Below are 23793 nucleotides of genomic sequence, written 5' to 3'. Positions count from 1 at the left end.
CTCAAACTCATTCAGTCAGACCCTCTTTGGTAATAGGACATTTTTTTGAAGCCCCTCCCCTTTTTTTTACCCCCTTCAACAACAATTTAAAATGGACTCATAGGAATCATAGGAATAACTGAATGTTCACAGCACCTTGAATTCTTTAACACTTTTTTGCAGGTGAATAGTGGCCACATCATGGGCAGTGGACTACGCTTTCAAACTTTTTTATTCATTGAGACATTCAGGACACCTACTATCTAACAAACTTGATTATTGTGCAAAATGAAATACAAAATAATTATTTCACAAAGGTTTCAAATAGAATTTGGTTTTGCATACTTGTAAGATTTTTTTTTACATAAATTACAATGAAATGGCATTATCATTTATTGTTATAAAAACCGAGTGAAGAATATATATCCTGTATGTATTTACATAGGTTAAAAGTGGTGTTGAGCAGTGGTTTTTTTCCTGTCAAACAAGCCAACACAAACTCCAATGCACATGATATTCAACAATACTGGCTCTCCTTGCCCATCCACTTCAGAGGAAAAGCCCAACACACACACACGCACACACACACACACACAAACGTACACAAAAAAACAAACAAACACATGCACAGTTCAGTCCAACACTTGAAAGAACTGAAAGGACGTGACTGGCATGGAGCTTAGGCTCCAATCCGTGGCTGTGTCCCGATGAAAACAGTGATCTGTCACCATGGCGACGCCTGTCAGGTGTTCCTTGAGGGCCTGGCCTCCGCACAGGACCTCGGGTTCTTGGCCAATAGCATCCTAATCTCCTCCTCGTCGTTAAATGGGTTCCCTTTGTATTTCTCTTTCAGCCATTGCCTATACTGGGAACAGAGAAACAATCGGACAAGCAGAAAAAAAAAATACAGTTTAAGTTTTAATCACAAGAGAATTATGTAAAAAAATTCTAAATCAAGCAAGAACTGTGGCACTATTTGTCACAACCCACCAACTCAGTTGCACAGAATGGCCTGCTTACTTGTTAAATCTATCATTAAACACTTCAGTTCAGTTATGAGGCATAGTGTCTTTTCCAAATTAATTCTGGATTTAAATTCAACAGTAATACAAAGCATTTTCCAAGTCAATCCTTGTATCTAATCATGCCAAATCAATATGTGCACTCTTTATTTTCAGCTAAAAAGCAGTGCAAGTACAAAGACTTCCAACAGCAATGAGGTTGTTAGTGCAGGTGGATGCACTACTTTCTGAAGTTACAAAATGTCACCAAAGAAAATGTTTGAAAACATTTCTTCTTCAAGCCAATCTTATGATTTGTGGTTTGACCCAGTTCATAAGTGCTACATAAATATCAGATGAAAGAAAGACTGCTGCATGAAATAAAAAACTCAGAGAGAATAATTATTTGGGCACAAAGTCAAAGCAACAGCTCTCATTTTGACCAGCATACATTCGCAAACAGGGTTCACAAGAGACGAAACCACACAAAATGTAAAAATCCACCTGCTTTCTTAACTCTCTCTTTTTCCCCCCCACTGGAAACAAATCAGCAGAAAAAAAAAGAAAAGACAAAAAAAACAAAACAATCAAAACCGCTTTGTTCACGAATCGCTCTGAGACTAAATCTGCGAATGAAACCAAGAGAAGCAGATGATATGCTCTCGCACCACATGAAGAGCTCAGGACCCGGGCCCAGCTTCTCAGAGAGCACACATCTGAGGTCATATTTCCTCAGTCCACATATACACAATCTTTTCCATTATGAACATCAGTGCAATTCTTTTTTGATTCTATTTTTTTCAATCCTTTCCTCCCAATACACTCAGAGTATTTGGCCCGGCAAAGGTCTTACCTGTACAGTCTGAGTCTCTGGCCTGGCGCAGGTCTTACCTGCACAGCCTGAGTCTCTGGCCCGGCGCAGGTCTTACCTGCACAGTCTGAGTCTCTGGCCCGGCGCAGGTCTTACCTGCACAGTCCGAGTCTCTGGCCTGGCGCAGGTCTTACCTGCACAGTCTGAGTCTCTGGCCTGGCGCAGGTCTTACCTGCACAGTCTGAGTCTCTGGCCTGAAGCAGGTCTTACCTGCACAGTCTGAGTCTCTGGCCTGAAGCAGGTCTTACCTGCACAGTCTGAGTCTCTGGCCTGAAGCAGGTCTTACCTGCACAGCCTGAGTCTCTGGCCCAGCGCAGGTCTTACCTGCACAGTCTGAGTCTCTGGCCCGGCGCAGGTCTTACCTGCACAGCCTGAGTGTTCTGGAACTCCTCCAGCTGGCGCAGGAAGCCGATGTTGGGTCCCGCGCAGGGCCGGGCCACCCTCACGGCGGCCAGGGCGTCCTGCCAGCCCAGCTCCGTCACCGTCATGATGTAGGCCACCACCAGGGTGACGCTGCGGGACACGCCCGCCAGGCTGCCGGCAGAGGGGCATTGGTTGGTCCGTCAGTCAATCAGTCAAGCAGGTTCGACCAATTAACCAATCAAAAACGAGCAGTCAGTTAGTCAGTCAAGCCATCGAACAGTCAAGTCAGCCCGTCAGGCGTTCAGTCAGTCAATCCAAAAAAGCAATTTCAAATTTAAAAAAAAGCAAAAGAGATCATTGTACCATTTGCAACCGAGGGTTATTAAAAAAGGTAATTATTGATTAAAAGCATTGCTTGTGTAATTAATTAATACACAATATAGAAACCAAATGAGAGCATAAGTGCATAAGAATGTGTGATTGAAAGAACAGCCCATTCAGTCTACTGTGGCTAGTCAATTTACCTACTAGAGCAGTATGAACAGGCAAGAAACTCTATCACAAATACATCTCCTGGAATGGCATGTACACCTCTACTAGTAGAGTATGGGCTGGTTTCCAAGACATGGATTAAGCTTAGTCCTAAACTACATTTCTTTTTCAATGGAGATATTCATTGAAATTTTTTTATTTAGTCCAGGACTATGTCTGGGTAACCAGCCCTAAAAGCAGAGCCCAGTATAGCAGGGCGTGTCCCTTAAATTGTGTCCCCGTCCAAATACTTACGACTGCGCTGTAAATATGTGCGTTTGTGTGTGCGTATGTGCGTGTGCGTTTGTGTCTGCATGTACTGAGGCAAGCCATCCAGTGAACATCCATCGACCGCACAATCCACAGGGGCTGTGCGTGTACAGTGCGGTATGTGGAAAGAGACAGCCTCCGACCACCAGGGGGCGGTCCTCCGCGGTCACTCGCGGTCCCACTCACCAGTGCACCAGGCAGCCCTCTCCCTTCAGCCGGGATTCGTGCATGAACGCGATGCTGTCCTTAAAATGCTGGGTCCTGAGGACACAGGAGGGAAAGAAAAACCCCCAGTGAATATCCCGTAGGAAGGGAGCGTCTAGGATGAAGAATGCCCCCAGCGGTGGGCTGATAACGGTCCTCCTGAGAGCGCTGTGGTTGGGCTGTGATGGACACAGAGGGACTAACATAATCTCCCCCCTGATATGGCCAGGCATGGACGTTTCCTAATAAGGTCTTCCAATTCATTTTATATGTAGGATTCCCATACAAGGAAGTTTGGTGCATGTGTATATGTGTGTGTGTGTGTGTGTGTCACATGAGTTCACCTTCCCAACATGTTTCACAGTCAGCCTATGGCAGAACATTATGTGTTTAGCAGATGTCTTAATCTCAGTCTAGGCAGACTGTGTTTGTTTTTCAGTGTGGCTTGCTAAAGTATTAGCCCCTAGCTAATGGGTACGTGGCCACCTCCTCTCCTGAGATCTTTAGGGGTAGCCAACGGACGCAGGGCGCTCAGCAGAGGCCAGGCAGGACAGTCCACCCCCGCCCCGGCCTGACGGGGAGTGTCCCGGAAGAGAAACCCATTGAGGTGTGCGTAATGGTCAGGAAGGCCAGTTTCGAGGCCTGACAGGCGGGTTTCAGGACCCGGGCTGCAGGTTTTTTTGGGGGGGGGGCAGCGATGGAGGGCGTTGGGGGAGGGGGCAGTGCTGGAGGGCGTTGGGGGGGGAGTGCTGGAGGGTGTTGGGGAGGCAGCAGTGGATGGGATTGGGGGGGCAGCTGATGGGGTGGCAGGGGTGTTGGGGGAGGTGGGGGGGCAGCAGTGGATAGGGTTGGGAGGGGGGCAGCGGTGGAGGGTGTTGGGGGAGGTGGGGGGCAGCAGGGAAGGTTGGGGAGTGGGTGTTGGGAGGGGGAGGGGGGGCAGTGGTGTAGGGGTGTAAAAATAGTGGCAGGCAGAAGGTGGGGTGGAGTCACAGCCCAGAGACTAGGGCTTCCTTCCTCTGATGGAGGCCAGGGCCTCCCAGTGTATGTGTGTGTGAGTGTGTGTGTGTGTGTGTGTGTGTGTGTGCGCGTGTGTGTGTGTCTATAATCTACATATCTGAGCACCACCGCTGTGTTTTAGGCAGAAAAGCACAAACTGCGCTGTATCAGGGGGGTGATCAGCTCTGACAGAGCGCACTTCCACCCATTTGCAGAGACGGACAGGATGTGATGTCGTGCCAACCCTAGGAGAAAATATTCAGTGCAGGGAAGACTGAAACGAGGCCTTGGAGGTGGGACGGAAGACGAAGAGCCGAAGAAACTTTAGTTTTTTTCGACAGCCATCGCCACCAGCCTTACCACTCCCACCGGGCCACACGTACAACAGCGAAACAGCCATCCAGGAGAAATTCTCTCGCAAAAAAAATCACTAATCTCATTTTCAGTTTAAAACGAATTCACTTTTTAAAAAACCAAAAACGAAGTGAGCAGCTGCTTCACCGATGTAAAAAAAAAACAAAAAAAAAAAACAAAAACAACCTGGCGAAAGACCCCACGCGCCACCACAAGATTCGTCCGTTTTCATTTCTCGAGTGTCGATTGCGAAATTCGCCCAGAGCCGCCAGACGAGCAAGACGAGACGCCGCTCGCTACCACAGACACTACACCACTGCTACAAAGGGATGATGTAACCGTTGGGGGAAAAAAAGAAATAAATCTGAGCATCTTGTGTCATTCGGGCCACATTTCTCCCCTGAAACATGTGGTGCGTCTCCAGCCAACTTCTTTTCTCCACTGCAGACTGAGGGTGAGCTTGTGCAGGGTGGAGTCGGAGGAAGACCTTTCACATGCAGCCCACTGGCCCCTGATTGACCAGTAGGGGTTGCTGGTCAGCGAAGAAACGTGGATCCCTAACCGACTGAACCCGACCATACGTTTACATTCATTTATTTAGCAGACGCTTTTATTCAAAGCGACGTACAAAAGTGCATATATCATGGTCATTGAAACAACTACAAAACACAGGTTCGATAAGGTACAATACTCATTTCGTACATCTATTCATAACCAAGAACCAAGTTCAGTTCACGCAGCGAACATTATTCTGACATAACTTATGCCGAGTCAAACTAGGGAGAAGAACAAGCTACAATATTAGGACGAAAATACAAATTACAAAAGGTGCTGGAATGGGGATCGCGTCGCCCTATGGTACTCATTGGCCACATTTGGCACGGGTACGGATTTGGATTTGGTGTGAGACCGCGGGGGCTCATCCATGCACCACGACGTGGTGCCCAAATCGAATGAGCCGCACAGCAGCCATGGCTGAAGCTCCTAGGCCAGGCCAACACGCAGCGGGTCAGGTGATTGGGCAGGCACGCGGAGGGTCAGGTGATTGGGCAGGCACGCGTACTCACAGGTTTTGTGTCGGCAGATCGGCTGCTGGAATGCAGAGGTATGTCATCTCCTGGGGACAGAGAGGAAGAGCCAGAGTCACAGGATGTGATGCACACACACCTGTATGAATTACAGGAAGAAGAGGAACTGACCTAGTGTCACACACTGGATGTGATACACACACATCTGTATGAGATACAGGGTCAAGAGGAACTGACCTAGTGTCAAACACCGGAAGTGATACAGACATCTGGAAGAAGAGGAACTGAAATAGTGTCATGCACTGGATGTGATACACACATCTGTATGGCAGTACTTGATGAAGAGGACCATGACTCCACATAGGCCACAAAGTAGCATCCCACAGTTGTTTTTTTTTTTTTTTAGGTTAACTAATCATGGTCTTCAATCAGATGTCAGCACCCACACCGGCCTTTTAAAAAAAATATATATGACTGGACACCCCTGCTTGTTTTAGTTCAGAACCCGAAAGGGTCTCGACCACAAGTTTAGCACATTATCAAACAGAGGCACCGAAAACAAAAGCCACCCACACTCTCACGCACAGATTTTACTGCTGGGTTCACTCAAGTTCAGTGACCTCACCTCCCCTGTGTGCGTCTGAGCACCAAGCCGCCCACGGTGTTTACTAATCGCTCGTGTAAACATACACAGTACACAAGCTCATGCTCACTGATGCCCTGCAACCTTTGGGCTGTAGGGTCCCCGTCCCTTTGCTTCGCAGACCTCGTGGCACAGGTCCCCAAGACTCCCCTGATATGATCGGGGCCTCGCTGGACATAAAGCCATACTGACTCAAAGCAACGTCACATTTTATAAATCAGCCTTACGTGTGCTCGCACCCTCGCACTCACAAGCATTCGCGGTCGACGGCTGACAAGGTAAATTATTTTTTCACTCCTCTTAGGTGTCAAACTGCTTGTTTGACAGCAAGAGCGGTCTCAATTTTTTTTTCATGATCATTTTGGTGGGTCGCAGAAAAATATTCCTGGGGCGCGCGCGCACTCCAGCAAACGTGGTCAGGCAACGCCACGGACGCCTACCTCCACAGTGGCGACTTTGCAGCCATGATTCAAACGCACTTGGTTTACAGGCATCTGCCAGGCGGCTACATTTTAAACAGTAAATCAGCTAAATTTTAAACAGTAAATCAGCTAAATTTTGAATAGTAAATCAGCTAAATTTTGAATAGTAAATCAGCTAAATTTTAAACAGTAAATCAGCTAAATTTTAAACAGTAAATCAGCTAAATTTTAAACAGTAAATCAGCTAAATTTTAAACAGTAAATCAGCTAAATTTTAAACAGTAAATCAGCTAAATTTTAAACAGTAAATCAGCTAAATATTGAATAGTAAATCAGCTACATTTTAAACAGTAAATAAGCTAAATATTGAATAGTAAATCAGCTAAATTTTAAACAGTAAATCAGCTAAATTTTGAATAGTAAATCAGCTAAATTTTAAACAGTAAATCAGCTAAATTTTAAACAGTAAATCAGCTAAATTTTGAATAGTAAATCAGCTAAATTTTAAACAGTAAATCAGCTAAATTTTGAATAGTAAATCAGCTAAATTTTAAACAGTAAATCAGCTAAATTTTTAATAGTAAATCAGCTAAATTTTGAACAGTAAATCAGCTAAATTTTTAATAGTAAATCAGCTAAATTTTAAACAGTAAATCAGCTAAATTTTAAACAATAAATCTTCATCTGTGAGAGCGTCATGTCTGGAACAAACATATGTAAGACACAGCACATAAACAGTGACATGCTCTTTTTTTGTGGAAGTTAAATTTTTAAAAACTTTTAGCGTAGGAATTAACGCAGTGACTGACAGTAAGAGCGGAAACATTCAGCGAACACTGAGCCTGGGAACTCCCGTGAGTGTGACAGACCCTCGGCTGTTAGATATGCTTGGCCGAGCAAGCTGGGGAAGAACTCCTCTCTCTCTCTCTCTCTATCTCTCTTTCTAGCCCAGGTCACTCAAGCATATGGTGCCGGTGCTTTGCCACCTTGGCCCTCAGAGTAAGTCACGTTAAAAAAAAATTTAAAAAAGAAGTAAAAAAAAAAAAAAAAAATCAGGAAAAACCCAAAGAAAGTAGAGAGAGGAACGTTGTAAGGGAGGGAGAGAGAGAGAGAGAGAGAGGTCATGCGGTCAGGAGATCGGCACCTGTTCCTTTCCGAAGATCAACATCTGCAGAGCAGAGCCGGGGGAACGCGGGGGAACGCAGGGGCCCGGAGACGAACGGGCTGACGCGCGCGCGCGACCGACAGCATCAGGCGACGAGCGCGCGCACAGCCTGGGACACAATGTTCTGAGCAGCGCAGATCTATTTTCAGGCTCAGTCCACAGCTATCGTTAACTTAAAGTTACGCGCAAGTTAAATAAGTACTTGAAAAATGTATTTGGAAGGTTGGTCGGGGATTCTGAGGTCACATCGCAGACACTCACAAGCACTCACAAACACACACCAGTGTGCACACACATGCTGACAAACACACACACACACACACACGCACACACAACCACACAAACAAGTCAATGTTCCTTTTCAAAGCACACATAACTTTTATATATTGCAACCAGACAGTTTTGTATGACCAACAGAAGTGCCTTTTAATGTGCATATTCAAAAAGAGCTCTTATTTCTACAGCCTTCATTATCTTTCACCATCTTGTGTCCATTATCTGCAGCTGATGACTGTCACTCAGGCAAGTGCCTCCATTTTGTAGACCAGTTCCTGGGACCAGTGATATAGCTGAGTGGGGTGGTTTTTTTTTTTTAATTTTTAAAACATTTTTGTTGCTGCGCTCAATCTTGCGTGAACCGATAAGCATGTGAATTCACAGGACACGTGTCAGTGAGCAAATGTTAACTTTGGCCTGTGTGCGTCACAGTTTGCATTAATTTGTGATATCCTCTCTCTCTCTCTCTCTCGCTGTGGATATGAATGGGAATGACAGGGTTTTTGCAGTCAGACTGTCTAAAAAAGACAAATCCCCTTTGAAGAACAGTTTTTTCGGAAGGTTTTTCAATAAATTTCAGTCAGTGTTCTAGAACTCCACTGCTTTTCAATTGCCAGCCGAAATTCTTACATCAGCATTAGAATGTTCACTTATGGACATTCTGATCACATACAGTGTCTGTGATGTCACACCAGAAAGGGCTTTAAGAGCACGATTTCCAGGGCCAGCTCAGATCAGGTGCTGGTTAGAGAATAATCTGTCTCCCACAGCAACAGGTGAGTTTCCTTCTGTGTGACCCCCAAGAGCAAGGCAGTGCAGTCACACGATAGCTCCCACCCTACCAAAATAGAAAGCCATTTAGTAGCCAAGGAGAACTTCCCCAAAACCACAACCGTCGCGTTACAGGAATCCTGTAAAAAAAATGAATCTGTCTAAGTCACTTCAGATAAGTGCAGAAATCAGCGAAATGCAGAAGTGTAATATTAACAGATGACACGAAGCCACATAAAATGGTTTTATGAGAATGATGAAAGGGCCCACTGAGATCATTTAAAATTCAAGATTAAAATTAAACGGACGTTCCGAATCAGATGCCCACAGCTGGTAGGGACCGACTCCGGATTATTGCCTATACGCACCAGGCTGTAATACCAAACCGATGTTCTGCACTACATGCATTACTGAATTACATTAATCAAATCTGACATCGCGGTGCTTTTGATATGAGTCACTGGTAATAATATGATACACGCGGATGGGAGGTGCACTTGTTCCTTCAAGCGGTTCTTATTGTTTCCACCGCAATAACGTACTTAAGAGCAGGCAGCATGAAATCAGCATTACTTTGCACTAATTCATCAGGGCGATCCCACAGTTTGGGCAACTTACGGGACGAGTGCCAGGGTTGTGCAAAAATATGAATTTTAGAGAATTTACTCCCATTCAGTTCATGAGTTGGAATCTGAACTGAATTGGCCACACCACACAGGATGATGAACTGGAATTTGAATTGGAAAGCGAAGAAGAGGGATTTAAAGAAATTCCACTTAGTGACACAACAAGAGAACTTGATTACATCTGACATTTAATTGACCAAACACCAACAATTACATCATTAATTTCTTGAAATAGTTCCCTTCCATTCCCCAGTATCAAGTGGGTCCATTTTGAAGGCTTTAGGGTTGACAATGCAGTAACAATGAAGCATTTTGGGAAATGAAGTATTTTCCACCATACTGGAATTAATTAATTAATGGGCACTTTAAACACTCACTTTAGGGAGAAAAACATTCATTTTAGGAATTAAGAATAATAATGAAAATAATAAGGTTCAGAATGTCATATGCTGTTCATAAGATGCCATGGTTAATGTAAATTTTTAATTTCATTTCATTTTAATTCTGAATCCTTTCGAAGTCAAATTCGAATTGCAATTCCTTATCCTGATTGCTGCTTCAATTCAAACTCTATTCAAGTTTAAGAATTAGAGGCATTCACAATTCAGTTCTGAATGGTGCACAACTCTGATGTGCACATTTAAAATGACAGATTTTAAATTAACTAGCTAACTTAATAGCCCTCAGCAACTCAACCACACATAAAATCAATACTAGGTTTATATTTGCTACTGTTACATTTATCAAGTAGCCTAAACAGCTCAAAATGTGAAATAACTGGTATACATGTGCATTAAGGCAAATGGAAACAAACAAAAAATATTAATCATGCAATGCAATGTAAACAACCTCCATATATATACACACATATTTAATCAACCATTGTCATGTTTACATAAAAAAAGTTAATAAATCGCTAAATGTGGCGCCTCTTTCAATAAAAAGAGGTTAATTCGGAACATCTTTTTTTAAAAGGGATTTCTGAGACTGGTAAATTCGCCGCGTTACTCTTCAACGGAAGTGCGGCTAGCCCGCGTACACAAGGAGGGACAAGACGAACCGAATCCCCCAAACCTGCACCTGGCAGACGATTACGATAAACCCGCTAAACGAGTGCTGGCGTGCGCAGAAACTTTTCGCCGTGTGACTGCTGCTGAGCAACGCTTCTTCCTTCCAGGGATGTGCATCTGGCAGGACCTGCAGAGCTAACGCCCACTGATTAGAGCTAACTCCAACAGCCTACTGGCCGGACATATAATGCTATTTTCAGTGCACCACCCACCCCCCCACCCCCCCCCCGCCCTTTTTTCAGGTACCCTATGTAGGCTTTCATTTATATTTTATCGTCTTGTATCTCTGTCTTGCTGCAAAACAAATTGCCCTCCGGGGACAAATAAAGTTGAAAGTTGAAGTTGAAGTTAATTTTATTAAGCAGCCTATTTATTAGTATGCCCTGCTTGTGCGTGTGTGTGCGTGTGTGAGTTCGGGCATGTGTTACATTTCCAGAGGCTGTCAATTATGAGCAACTTAACAGTTTATTCTCAATTATAGACACAATTATCCGTTTTAACATCAGGCTGGTATTCATTTCCTTGAGTGCAGCAGGTTCTCTCAGGTTGCTTGCATCACAGGAAATAGTTCACACCAAACGTAAGATGAATCATACATTTTTGGAATACAGCTTGTGTAATATACACGCATAAAACCTTTGGAGGCACGGCGTTGCTGTACAACCTGCTTTGGAGTTACGTGAAGTGTGGTTTCTTTAAACCATAAGCCCCAAAAGCTCCTATACTTGCCAAAATAAACCCGGTTGGTTGGCCAACCGCAGCGTATGAAATATCTAATACATTTTTCAACGCACACAAAAACCAGAAGCTCAACTGTTCCTATAAAGCGGTCGTTTGTGTCAGATATTAAGCACATTTTTTTGATGGCTTTCCTGTGGGTTTTGTAGGTACTGTGTGATAACGGACTCGCTGCTGTTCGAACGGGACTCACGCCTTACAGAACTGCGCCGGAAAGGAAAGTGACAAACTTCACCGAAAAACGGCAATTTTCTCTAATATACGCAGAAAGGATTCATTGTTAAATCAGTAACGAGATAGGAAGCAAGGACCTTACCGCAAGACTAGGCCATACACACACACACACACACGCACGCACACACACACACAGAAACTCCACATTTGCCGAGTCACACCACACCCCTATTTCGGAGCACTGTCCCCGCGCGTGTGCGTGCGTCACTGCGCGCATTTGAAAGTGACACTGCAGGATTTTGAAACCGCCGTATTGTGTTCTCTTCATTTCCAGGTGAAAATCACTATCACTATCGGCTATCAAACAGAACATTTCTGCACCGCGGGAGAAAAAAAAAAAAAACATAGCTGTGGCGTTTGGGATGGAGGGATCTGATCACTAGGACACCCCCCATCTCACTGTACTGGAACTGCTTCTCTGGTCAAAGGGGTGCCTGTAGTCTACCTGGGCGAGCTGTATGTCCTCCAAAGTCCCAGCAATTAATTTACCCACATATTCTACTATGCTGAAACCTATACTATAAGCTACATTAAAAAAAAAAAAAATTATAAATAAGTTTGGGAAATATTTTCACTGCAACATGTTTTTGTCATCCAAGATACTTATACATTAAGTCAAGACATTTTTTAAACTTAACAAGTTATTATATATAAAATAACAAGTTATTCTTGATAAAGGAGGGGTGTTATTGGGCCTGCTCTGTATTGGGGGTAGCACTCCAAATTTGAGAAACGTTTAAGATAAGAAACTAAAACTAAATGAAACAGAGAATTTCTCACCTAAAACTTCAAGGCAGGGAATAACAAATATGATAAATGATATCCCTGATTGTAAACCCAATTATGATTATCAGTGTGTGACTACACTCAATAAATTCAGCTTTCACTCGGTTACTTTACAATGAATACGATGACATTTAACCATTTGGACAGTTCTGTGTGGCGGAACATCCACAGACACTTTATTGAATGGGAAAAAAATGCAGTATATTGTGCATCGTCCCGTCATTGGACTTAACGAGAGGTGCAGCTCTCCACCAAACAGACCCCCTCCAAACTCACCCCCACCCAAACTGTGACACGCCCCACAGCTGTCTCAGATGCACTTGCCTATGAGTCTCTTGGGGGGGGGGGGGGGGGTGGTTCGGTCGTAGCGTGTCCTGTCAATGCAGAGTAATTAGTCATAGGTTTCACTTGTGCTTAAAATGCTTAGTAATTGCAGGGTTATCGAAGCTGAGCTCGTCTCATCACAACAAAAAGGGGTTTTTTTTTCTGAAAACGGCAAACAGTTCACCCAGAACAGCAGCGTTCGTTGCATCAGGAATGCTCAAATCTGGGCCCATTGGGGGAACAGAAGCACCACTGGCGTTCATTCCCCTCTCCTCCAATCAGGGACCGAGGTAAACCTGCCGCACCAGGAGAGTGGAATCTCCGGCCAATCAGTGACACCGCTGAAACTGCGGACTATCAGGCAGAAGAGAAAAGCAGCAGTTGCTACAGAGCTTGAGGGCCAGATTTGAGGAACAAAAATTGTGTCTCCGTCCCGATACTTTGCATTTAACTGCATATAATCGTCACATATATCTTGAAAAACGATAATTCAGTATCTCTTTAAAAGGTACAGCAAACCAATTCTGGCTGACACCCCTTAATGAAGAGTGTTTGGACACAACTAGGGCTCACAGCTTTGCTGCGGACTGAACAAACCCCCCCCCCCCACCCACCCCCCCATCTGACTTCCAAGAAATATGTCTAAGAGGTAACAGTCAGGTATGCAAATATTAAAACCCCCAGACACCTGGCTTCATCTGTCATGCTAACCAAAAAAAAAAAAAAAAGCGCAAAGTCAACCCCACTGGACATCCTTCTGCGTGTAATGCTGGTGAAACGTTACGGCTCACATGTAAATTTGGCCACTGACTTTTCGTTTCTCAGTCAAGCACGCCAAAAGATCGTTTGAATTCCCCCCCCAAAATACATCCCTGTACCACCAAAGTGCGGAGTCACGCAAGCCGCAGAACGAGATGCTCATTAACTCCAGAAAACTATTCAAAAAACATCCAGAGAGACCGTTTGTCAGCTACTCCACACTTATATATAATGTACAGCCAGATATACGTGGCATTGGCTACCACATGCTTCTGTATAGATAAAAAGTAAAATAGTATAGTATAGATAAAAACAGTATAGACAGTTCATTAACTATCATATACTTGTGTTCGATATATACCCAGGGAAACACTGTTCATTGGCTACCACACACTTAAATTCAATGTATACCCAGGGTAACACTGTTCATTGGCTGCCACATACTTATATTAAATATACACCCAGAGAAAGACTATTCATTAACTACCATACACTTATATTCAATATATACCCAGAGAAACACCGCTCAATAACTACCACATGCCTCTAACCCAGTATTTATCAACAAAAAAACGGCTCATTAGTTACCACACACTTACACTCTGTACAAACATTACATTAACAAATATTGCTAATTAACTACCACACTTCTACTCAAGTCAATCCTCTTGAACAGCAAAACATATTACTGCATACCACACATTAGCATATACCTGTCCTTGATTGGCTGCTGTTGAAACCTAATGCAACCTGGTGCTCAACATACATCTTGAAAGACACTAGTTTAGAACTGGTGAGCACAGTTGCTTAACTCTACATGCCAACAGATGCCAAGCATTAAAGTTCACCGACATTTCACGGAGCAAGGCTTCGCCCATCGTGAAAACGCATAACGTTATTTTCAGCATGGAAGCCGCAGACAGCTACTGTACATTCAGGTATTTTCAGCAAACCAGGAGCCTTAGCCAACAACCACTAGCCTTCTTGCAAGGAAAAAAAAAGCTTTTGGATGTTACAGCAGACCAAATTATTCAATAATTATAACTAAAAATACAGATATTTTCTCCCCCCTAGTGGCCATGGGAGAAAAAAACAAAACAATAATAGTCAATAAGTTAAATAAGGTTTCACAACACCTTAGCAGGTGCAGGACAGGTGTATGAACAGACATGGCTGTGACAAAGAAGTATTACCACTTCTGGCACGCCACACATACAAGGGCTACACAACATCGGGCAATGTGCCCCTATATGGGGGGAATAAGGTCCAAAAAAAAAAAAAACAGCCCAGTCAGCACCCAGCTCAGAAGCAGAGAAAGCAATTCAGCAGCTACCACTACAGAGCTTCTGTGTCGCCGTCTTCGAAAAAAGGGCCCGGCTGAAGATGGGGCCCGGCTTTCAGTTTTGTTCTCCGAGCGAAAGAGAAGAAAGTCGTGAGAAAGGGGGTCAGAACCACCCAGGCCTTTCAGATGCGCGTCCTCGTCGCGCACACCAGAGAGAGACGCCCCCCCCCCGCCGCCGCCTCCGCAGGGGGAAAGTGCTAGAGAAGGTACCAGGGGCTCTACAGAGCAGCCATTTTAGGATCATTTCCTCCTGATGTGAGCTGACCGGAGGAAATTATTAAGGAGAACTGTAACTGAGCGAAACCTGCGTCCTTAGTAAGACCCTATTTATTTATTTATTTTATTTTATTATTTTTGGTTTTTAGCTGTGTATCTGCTCATGGTAGCGGTTCTTCAGCGTGAGCATGCCGCTCCCATAAATGTAGGGCGTTTGGTTTTACGTTTGCCGGGTTTGTCAACCCAAACACGTTCGCTACTGTACTGTACAAAAAACACACCTGAATCTACACACTGCGTTCCCTGAACCTGCTTCCTCTAACCCGGGGGCGTTCATTCTCACCAGAAAGCTCAGAGATGGGATCAGGTGTTTTAGCCAATAACCTGGCAAACAGGACATTTAAACTCCCATTATGGCTGGACCTCTCCGGCTGACCAATGGTGTAACTTCATAACTCGGCCGACCAATGGTGTAACTTCATAACTCGGCCGACCAATAGTGTAACTTCATCACCCAGTCACACTCAGTCAGTCACAGACATTTGCATTTGTAGGTTGCGGTCCAGCCAAAAATTCTACTAATTACCTAATCATGGTCGTCAATCAAAAGCTTGATTAAGTAGAATCAGGTATCTTAAAGCCAGGCTTAAACAAAAAGCTGCACCCACATCAACCCTTTTTGGATAAGTATGGACACCCCTTGCTGTAATCAGTGGGACAGCTGACCACTCTGAACCCCAGAATACTGAAAAACCTTTCACCCCAAAGAGCTCAGGAAACAGGAGTGGAGCTCCGGGCCTAAATAAAACTCCCATGAGCACTAGGGAGAGCAAACATTCCACGTCAGTAAGCCCCAAATTTTGCAGAAGTAGGCTGCTGGGTGTGACAGCTGGACAAACAGGTTCTCCCCAGACGGGGAGGGGGGAGGGGGTTGTGAGCAGGAATCCTGAGTCAGACCTGGGTAGACACAGTGAAGGTGAGACAAAGCTAGAAAGCATCTGCCTAGTTACCGCTACTCACTGGTGAAACACCCAGAAATTAATGTCCGTGGAAAAAAGTCAACCTGTGTATTTATTGCAACCTGTGTGTTCCTCACACAAATGACAAGACATACAAACACGCACACACACACACACACACACACAGTTTACAGCGTCAATATAGCAAAAGTCTTCCAGTCAGACCGTACACTGCTGCACATTACACGAGAAAATGTCCGGGAACCGACCAAACTTAATCTTTCTTTTTTGCTGACGCGAATCTCTTTTCGGGACCATTTCGGGACGATTTCGGCGCGACGGAAGGTCCCCTGGTCGCCATGAGAACCGGCTGTTTCAGCCGGCTCGGAGCGGCCCCGCAACCGAAACGGCTGAGTTCAGGTGCCGCTGACGACGGGGACGCCAAACCGCACCCCGTCTACTTTTGGCAGTTTTCAGTATGAGTTCGTTCTCGCATCTCGGCTCTAAAAGCGGCAGCACACCCGAGAAACCGAACCCGACTGTTTTAGAAAGTTGCACTTTCAAGACTTACGGAACACAGAGAATTAAATACATATATTATACATATTTGTTTTTAGATCCTTAGAAATGTAGGCTGAATTTATGAACGCTTGCAGCCCGGTCCGTCTCGTAGCCGAACACAGTGCGAGTTCTAAGCAAGCCGAGGACACGAACAGCAGCAGGAGCGCGTTGACCAGGGCAGGGTCGGTTGGTACTGTATTTTCATCCCCGTTACATAACTAGGAGTGAAAACTCCAACCCTTGCTAGCGAGACTACTTACACTTGACACTTTCTTCGCGACAACGAAATGGCAGAAAGGGGCACTTTCAAAGCGAGCTCAGAAGCAAGAGCGAGAGAACGAGCATGTCGTAGGCGCAGATCCCAGCTTTAGCGCAGTTTTCACACTGATGAACGAAAACCTCTCTCTACTCCATTTGAAAGCATTATTCTAAATTAATTGCATAACGTGTGTATATTGTGCAATCTACTGCTGCACTGTGAACTATTATATAAATATCAGGGCACAGATCGTCATAGGAGAGAAAAAAAAACAAGCATACAAAATAATAAAGATAAAATTGCCATTTAAAAGCACAGGCAGACATGGGATAGACAAACAGACCACAGTGGAACCTTTCCGTAACAAAGTCATTTGTATGCCACTGTTGTAATGGAGATGACTTTGATGCACTCTGCTTTTCGTTGGATAGTTAGTTCCATTAAAGTAAACTGACACGCTAGAAGCTCAATGTCCAATGTCCTGTCAGGACTGTTTTCATTCTTTTAACGTATCACTCACAAACTACACATGAAAGTTGGCTAATCACTCCAAGGCCCATCTCATACAGCACCATAAGCAGCAGGAAATGTTGGTAGGTAAGACAGGGGTTGGATCTGGTCCAACCTGCAATGTCGACCTCTCATCACAGTCGGCATCAATGACATCATCACTGACCGCTCTGTGGACATGGCGCAAAGTGATGATGTCAGCAATGCCAACTGTGATCGGAGAGGTTGACTTTGCAGGCTACACCAGACTGATTAAAAACTACCATGCGTTAATCAGTCACCAACCCACTCTATGGGCAAATATTGCCATTTTCAACGGTGTTCAATGAGAAAGAAGAAAAGAAAAAGCGCATTACCAGGCAGGACTAAAGGAAGTCAACTCTGGCAATGTAACACGAGGTGCGGGCCATGTTTTAATTCTGGAGGGTGCTAGCACCAGGTACTTCAACTGCCCTGGAGTTGGATACTAGCAACCCAGAAGAGACTGCAGACTGTGCCACTGGACGCTGGGACAACCGAGGGTGCCGCCATGTCTTTAATTCTGGAGTGGAGCTAGCAACCCAGAAGAGACTGCAGACTGTGCCGGGATGTACGCTGGGGTGTTGGCAGAACCTGCTTTTACCTGCATTGTGGCAGGGTTAGCAGTGCAGAAACGCACATTGCTGCGCTCTGACGGGTCCACCTTGTTTCAGGTACCCTGCACTGAGCATGTGTCCCTCACCAGCCGGGGGTCCGGGGGCCCAGGTGGGGGCGACCGGGCCAGAGCGGGGGGGTCGTACCTGTAACTGCGGGGCGGCGCTGTCGTGGATGGAGAGAATGTGGGTGATGTTGTTCCTTGCCAGCTGTTCCCTGTCTCGAGCATCTGTGAAGGGGTGGGGGAGGGGGGTTGGGGGGGGGAAGATAGGAGCGAAATAAACAAAATCAGAAGATTCTAGCCGACCAATCAGGTAGGCCCGTCGTGTGTCCGTGAGATAGATTTGATGCCATTTTTTCCCCCACGAAACTGCAGGCCTGCACCTCCCCAGTTGGCCATAAAAACAGCTTTTCTCATTTTGAACTGAAAGAAAAAACCGGAAAGCCAATGTTTCTAAAACAGTCTAACACCTTGGCTCAAAAGCACCAAACAGCAAATGTTATAATCAAATTTTGTTCTACAAAAGGAAGCCAAAGGTTTTCTGCTTTGTACAGATGTACTTTAGATTTTTTTTTCAAGCAGCTCTGCAACCACCTGATGAGGAGGTGAATTCATATATACAGTGTATGACATGATGAACAGAGCATACAGTACACAATATCCCACAAGTCTCCATAAACACAAGAGGCTGCTGCAACATTCAAATCAATATACAGAATCACACTGATTAAAATGATCAGACATTGACAGAAATAAGGCCATAACATTTAACACTTTTTGGAATATTTTTTTTTTTTCAAAATTCTAAGTGTTCTAGAACTCCACTGCTTTCAGTTACCAGCAGTGGTTGTTACATCAGCATTAGAATGTTCGGTTAAGGACATTCTAAACACATAAAAGAACATTCTAAACACATATTTATTTTAAAATATATTTATATTTATCATATTACACCTTAAAGGGTTAAGCATGAAAGGACATAACAAACAGACCTGCAGTACTGACCTACAGCTTGGAGAACAGGCAAATCTATTACCAACATTGATGTGAAAATAATAGATATTAAACACTGTTAGAAAAATTAGAACCATAATGAACAACTATTTGCACTACTTGAAAATAAACACCCCCCCCACACACACACACACACAAATATCATAAATAATGTAAGATACCTTAAGATACTCCTAAGAAAGACATGCCCTTGTAGTCACACTGTGCATTCAGCACTCAAACCAGGACATTTTTAATTGGAAGAGGAGGAATAAAATTTTATTTCTGTGAAATAGTCCTCTTGGGCCCTGCAGAGATTTGATAGCTGAGATCACACTCGATTTATAGAGCTAAAGTATAATAAATGAAAAGAGAATTAAGGATTTGCGAGAGGAAGGGCAATCAAGTGTCGTGATAAAATTTATAAATCCAAAAAAAGCACGGAATAGGTGTGTTCTTGGTTTAAGTCCGTTCTAAAGCTGTCGAAATTGCAGCTATTTTACTTTCTTAATTTTCCAATGCAGTATAACTTCTATTATGCAGACAAATGGTTGCAAAGCCACCACAAAAAAACCACAGCTGAAGACATTTAATTAAATTATTATATCAGTAAAATCAATGGGTGGCAGTTTAATGTTTATTTCTTGCTGACACATTCTGTCACGACAGCCATTTTCTGGTTTGATAATTTCACTAAGTCAAAAAAATTAATTCTTCAAAGAAAAACCTGTATTTCTTTAAACAGTGGATACAGGCAAATGATTATGGCAAAGACTGAATGCACACGGTTTATACTGCCTGCATCCACAACTTCTTATGATTCAGAACAGTTATTTCACAAGTAATTTGAAAACTGCACGCCAAATATACAGATGGTTTGCTTTCATTTTTCACCCTTTGATTTGTTTTGTTATTGCCATTACCGTTGTAGACAGGTTTTTTTTTTATTGCTCGTGTATTGTTAGTCCAACAATATAAATAAGATAGAAAGATGAATATACACATTGTTAAAGAATAGCTGCACAATACAAAGTGCCAATCTGTGAAGCCACTTGGGCATTGCTCTGGATTCAAGATCAAAACCAAACCTGGTTTCGGGTCTTTTTTTCTTTTTTGGCGACCAAGCAGAAAATTTCTGTTCCTCAAAATAATGTGTGATCATAAACACATTTGACGAAATTATGACAAGGCACATTAAAGTCTTTGGTTCAGATCACCAACGTTGTTATTAATGAAAATAAATAAATGTCTTTCGAGCTTTCATATGAAATAATGGAGGCTTTAAACAATCAGGACAGATTTATGTCTAGGGGGACATTTGCATAAAGTTCTATCTCGGACTGAAAATAAATTAAAAAAGTGAATGAATTATATTTCAGAATGTTTACTCTTCTGGAACCACAATGTGTGAATCAGTAATGTGCTCTATCGTAGGAATTAACCTTCGCTGCTTTAATGAGCTAATATCAAGCTATGTCCACACAACACGATAACAAAATGACTAAAAAAATATCACACTCAACTTGGAGGGAAATTAAATCCTCACACAACCTAAGCTAAAGCTGTGACCAAAACAGAGATGATGAGACATTATGGCATGTGCCTTGGTTTTATAAATTCTAATAAATAAATTTAAAAAATTTTATGCAATAAATACAATATTTTCATGCAGCAATATAGTGCGCATTAGTGAAATTAGTGTCCCGATTAAGGAGGGGAGAATGTCAAAACTCACAAAATTAAGCAGAAGACAATGCAGCCAATGCAGCTTAGAAACAAGCTCAGCTGGCTCAGTGAGGTGCAGCTTTCACCATACCCCCCTCCCCCACCCACCCCCAGTCCTCCCCGTCCCTATGCTTTTCGATGTCTCATGGGACATCCCAGGATGGGACGGGGAGGGGGGAACCCACAAGGTGGGTGCAGCCCCTTCACATGCTCACGCTTGCAGAGAGTGCCCCTCTGTGGTTTCGAATTCGAACCCGGTCACAAACCCTCAGTGAAAATCTTAATTTAAAAAAAATATATATTTTCTTTTTACTTAATTAGCGAAGAGATTTCCCTCGTTCTGGAGTCATATCAACCCTGGTCCTGGGGACCCACTGCCCTGCATGTTTTAGATGTTTCCCTGCTCCAACCCACCTGATTCAAATGAATGGGTCACTATCAGGCTTCTGCAGAGCATGATGACAACCCTTCTCTCGTCAAGACATCATTTAATTTCCTTAAGAGATCCATACATTGTTCTTTGGACACAGTTCAATCATTCTCCTGACATTTAATTTCACAAAAGTTTGGCCATAGCGTTACTGTCCCAGTCAGTCCATTTGCATCTGCACAGTTATAAAAAGCAGTTGCCAGCCAGGATCTTAAAAACAGTCACATAGACTTTTTAACCACCACACAGCACAGCGTTTTATCTCTGCGTTTAAGGGAGAGAGGCAAACACACCTACCTTTGAAGTTCCCCAGGTATAAATCAGGCAGGACCTGCAACAAGAGATAATTTGCATGTATAAATAGTGCATTTGCAATTGCCTTGAGTACTTTATGCCTCTCAACAAGTGCCATGTGTTATGTAATGCTGCATATATAGCGCTTATCCAAGCGCTTACAGATGCCTCCATTCACCAGAGAGTAGGGTTAGGTTGGTCTGCTCAGCACTCTGCCAGGCGGGTTGAACGACAACCTCCGACTGCAGACATCGGTTACCTCCTGACTATGTCCTATATGATTCTACTGTTCTACTGCCACATATTCTTTTATCATCCTTAAAATAAGATCTAAATAGCGGTGAATATAACTACCAAAGTATGATAACATATTGCATAACACTGTCACATCAAACAATTATGTAATAAAATAATAGGGGGAAAAAAACTTGAATTGCATTCGATTTGAATAATGCATCCGAATTGTTTACACTCGAAAATCTGGTAAATCTGTCATCCACACAGTTGACACTTAATGCACGTAAGAACAGATCAAATTGTAAAAAATAATTTTTGTTTCTGAATCCCTGACAATGGCTGGGACAATGACTCATGCATGCAGAGAGAGGGGTTATATTTAACCCCAGGGACAGATGACACAAAGCCCCGAAGCTGAATTCGAGCACTGACTAATGACACAACCATGCTGTGATCAAATGATGTAGCATTGTGTGCCAGCAGGAGTAGGGCGATGGTGATACTGCACAGGAGTCAGGACCCCAGCGAGCGCATGTTTCTGTCCACAATCATTTCTTCCCCATTTGGCAGGACATCCCGGTTAGTAAATGGGCTTAAGGTCGCTTTAAAAGCATGAACCAATGCACTTGTTGTACGTCGCTCTGGATAAGAGCGTCTGCTAAATGCCTATAATGTAATGTAATGTAATGTAAAAGGGCACGTGTGGCGGAAGGAGTACTCCATGCGCTAATCCATCTTACCTCGCCTTAACACTTATTAAAAACTCACTGGGAACGCGTCCTAAGTAGGTGCGATAATACCCTGGAAGAATGTGGCCCTACGTAATCTACAGCGACAGCCCACGTGACGAGCGCAGCCCGCACGGACTGCGCACTTTCGTGCCAGAACGTGCAAGGATCCACGTGAAAATCAACGGCGATCACAAACAATGTACAACGGCGGCCAGGGCTCCAGCAAGCGCGCATACAACACGCGCCTCTTGGACCAACCATTTTGCAGGAACGAGTTCGACCTGTAGTGAAATCATTCCATTGTTTTGTGACATAATCCAAGAGGAATTATTTAGCTCTATTTTTTTTTTTAGAAAATGCTTAAGAAAACAATCCATGAGGAGCACACAAAAGCAGAATTTAACTATCCGTGACCTTGGGTGGGATTATTACGATTTTCATAAAATATCATTGAACACTTGGTATTCAAAATCACATTTGGTATTCAATGCCGTCATTACTGTGGGGGGGTCGGCGCTGTGAGAAACTGTCGCCGGTGGAAAATGGCAGGTTGAAAAAAATAAATAAAACACCACCACAATGTCTAAAGTGAATCTTAGAAATGCGGAAGCATACGGTTTTCTTTGTGGCATACGATATCTTCTTATCCACTTATCTATCTCTGCCAGGCTTTTGCGAAACGGGACGGTGCAACCACCCGACGCGTCAGTAATTATGTGGCACGTCGTTCGAATAGGAGAAGCGCACTGGGAGGCACAAATGTCATTTCCTTCCCAGCGCTGAATCAAGTACCGTCACCGTGCTGCACTGTTCTCAATGTGCTCTGGAGTCTGGAGAAGATCGATGCTATGCATAACAGTGTGTGTGTGCGTGTGTGCGAGAGTGTGTGTGCGTGTGCGTGCCTGCGTGTGTGTGTGCGTGAAAGAGAGTGAGAGCTAAATGCTGTTATAGGCTATACTACGTAATACTCGCAGGCAAATGCAAGGAAATTGTTATTCAAAGCAATTTGTACATGGCAATGTCAATACGCCCAAAATAAAGGGGAGAGCTCGGAACAAGCAGCATCAAATCCTTGTATAGACTTGGGCTGCTTACTTGGCATACCTACAGACGTATTTGGTGTTAAAATGTAAAACCTTTACAAGTATGAAAAAAAGTCAATTTTTTTGTTTTTCTTCGCCGTTTTATCTCTCTCGAATATCTCACTGAGCACTGAGAAAAGTATGCGGATTCACAAACTTAGCAAGCCAGTATTAGCAGTTTACCAACGCGCACAAAACCGACGCTCGAGGTGCAGCCTACCTTATTTATTCCGTTTCCCATTTCACCGAGGTTTGACAGGCGCGTGACGGTGTAACGCAAAAGTTAACTTTCTGTCCCTTATCTAAAAGCTTTGATATTGCAGGCTAAATACTACATTTGGGTACATTCACCTCCCTGGAGGTGGCTGTCAAGCGCCCGCTGACAAACCACCAGAAAGACAGCGGTTTG

At 43.8% G+C, this 23793-nt stretch overlaps 1 protein-coding gene across 2 annotated transcripts; it reads right to left on the bottom strand.

Moving 5' to 3' along the window:
• Nucleotides 1-193: 193 nt before the first annotated feature.
• On the bottom strand, nucleotides 194-23793 carry LOC135253977 (dual specificity protein phosphatase 22-B-like). Of its 2 annotated transcripts, none has more exons than XM_064333885.1 (7): nucleotides 23605-23793; nucleotides 21338-21371; nucleotides 18038-18120; nucleotides 5637-5686; nucleotides 3202-3276; nucleotides 2214-2385; nucleotides 194-839 (listed from the first exon to the last, which is right to left on the bottom strand). In XM_064333885.1, exons 1-7 carry the CDS (start codon nucleotides 23623-23625, stop codon nucleotides 801-803), a joined length of 474 nt encoding a protein of 157 aa, XP_064189955.1. In that variant the 5' UTR covers nucleotides 23626-23793; the 3' UTR covers nucleotides 194-800. The 2 variants fall into 2 exon arrangements, with proteins under 2 accessions (XP_064189955.1, XP_064189954.1); XM_064333884.1 differs by having other exon boundaries at nucleotides 194-844; nucleotides 23605-23791.

Source organism: Anguilla rostrata, chromosome 4 (assembly GCF_018555375.3).
Source record: "Anguilla rostrata isolate EN2019 chromosome 4, ASM1855537v3, whole genome shotgun sequence".
Lineage (NCBI taxonomy): Eukaryota > Metazoa > Chordata > Actinopteri > Anguilliformes > Anguillidae > Anguilla > Anguilla rostrata.
The sequence above is the reverse complement of the archived record's forward strand: the minus strand, read 5'-3'. Positions and strand labels throughout refer to the sequence as shown.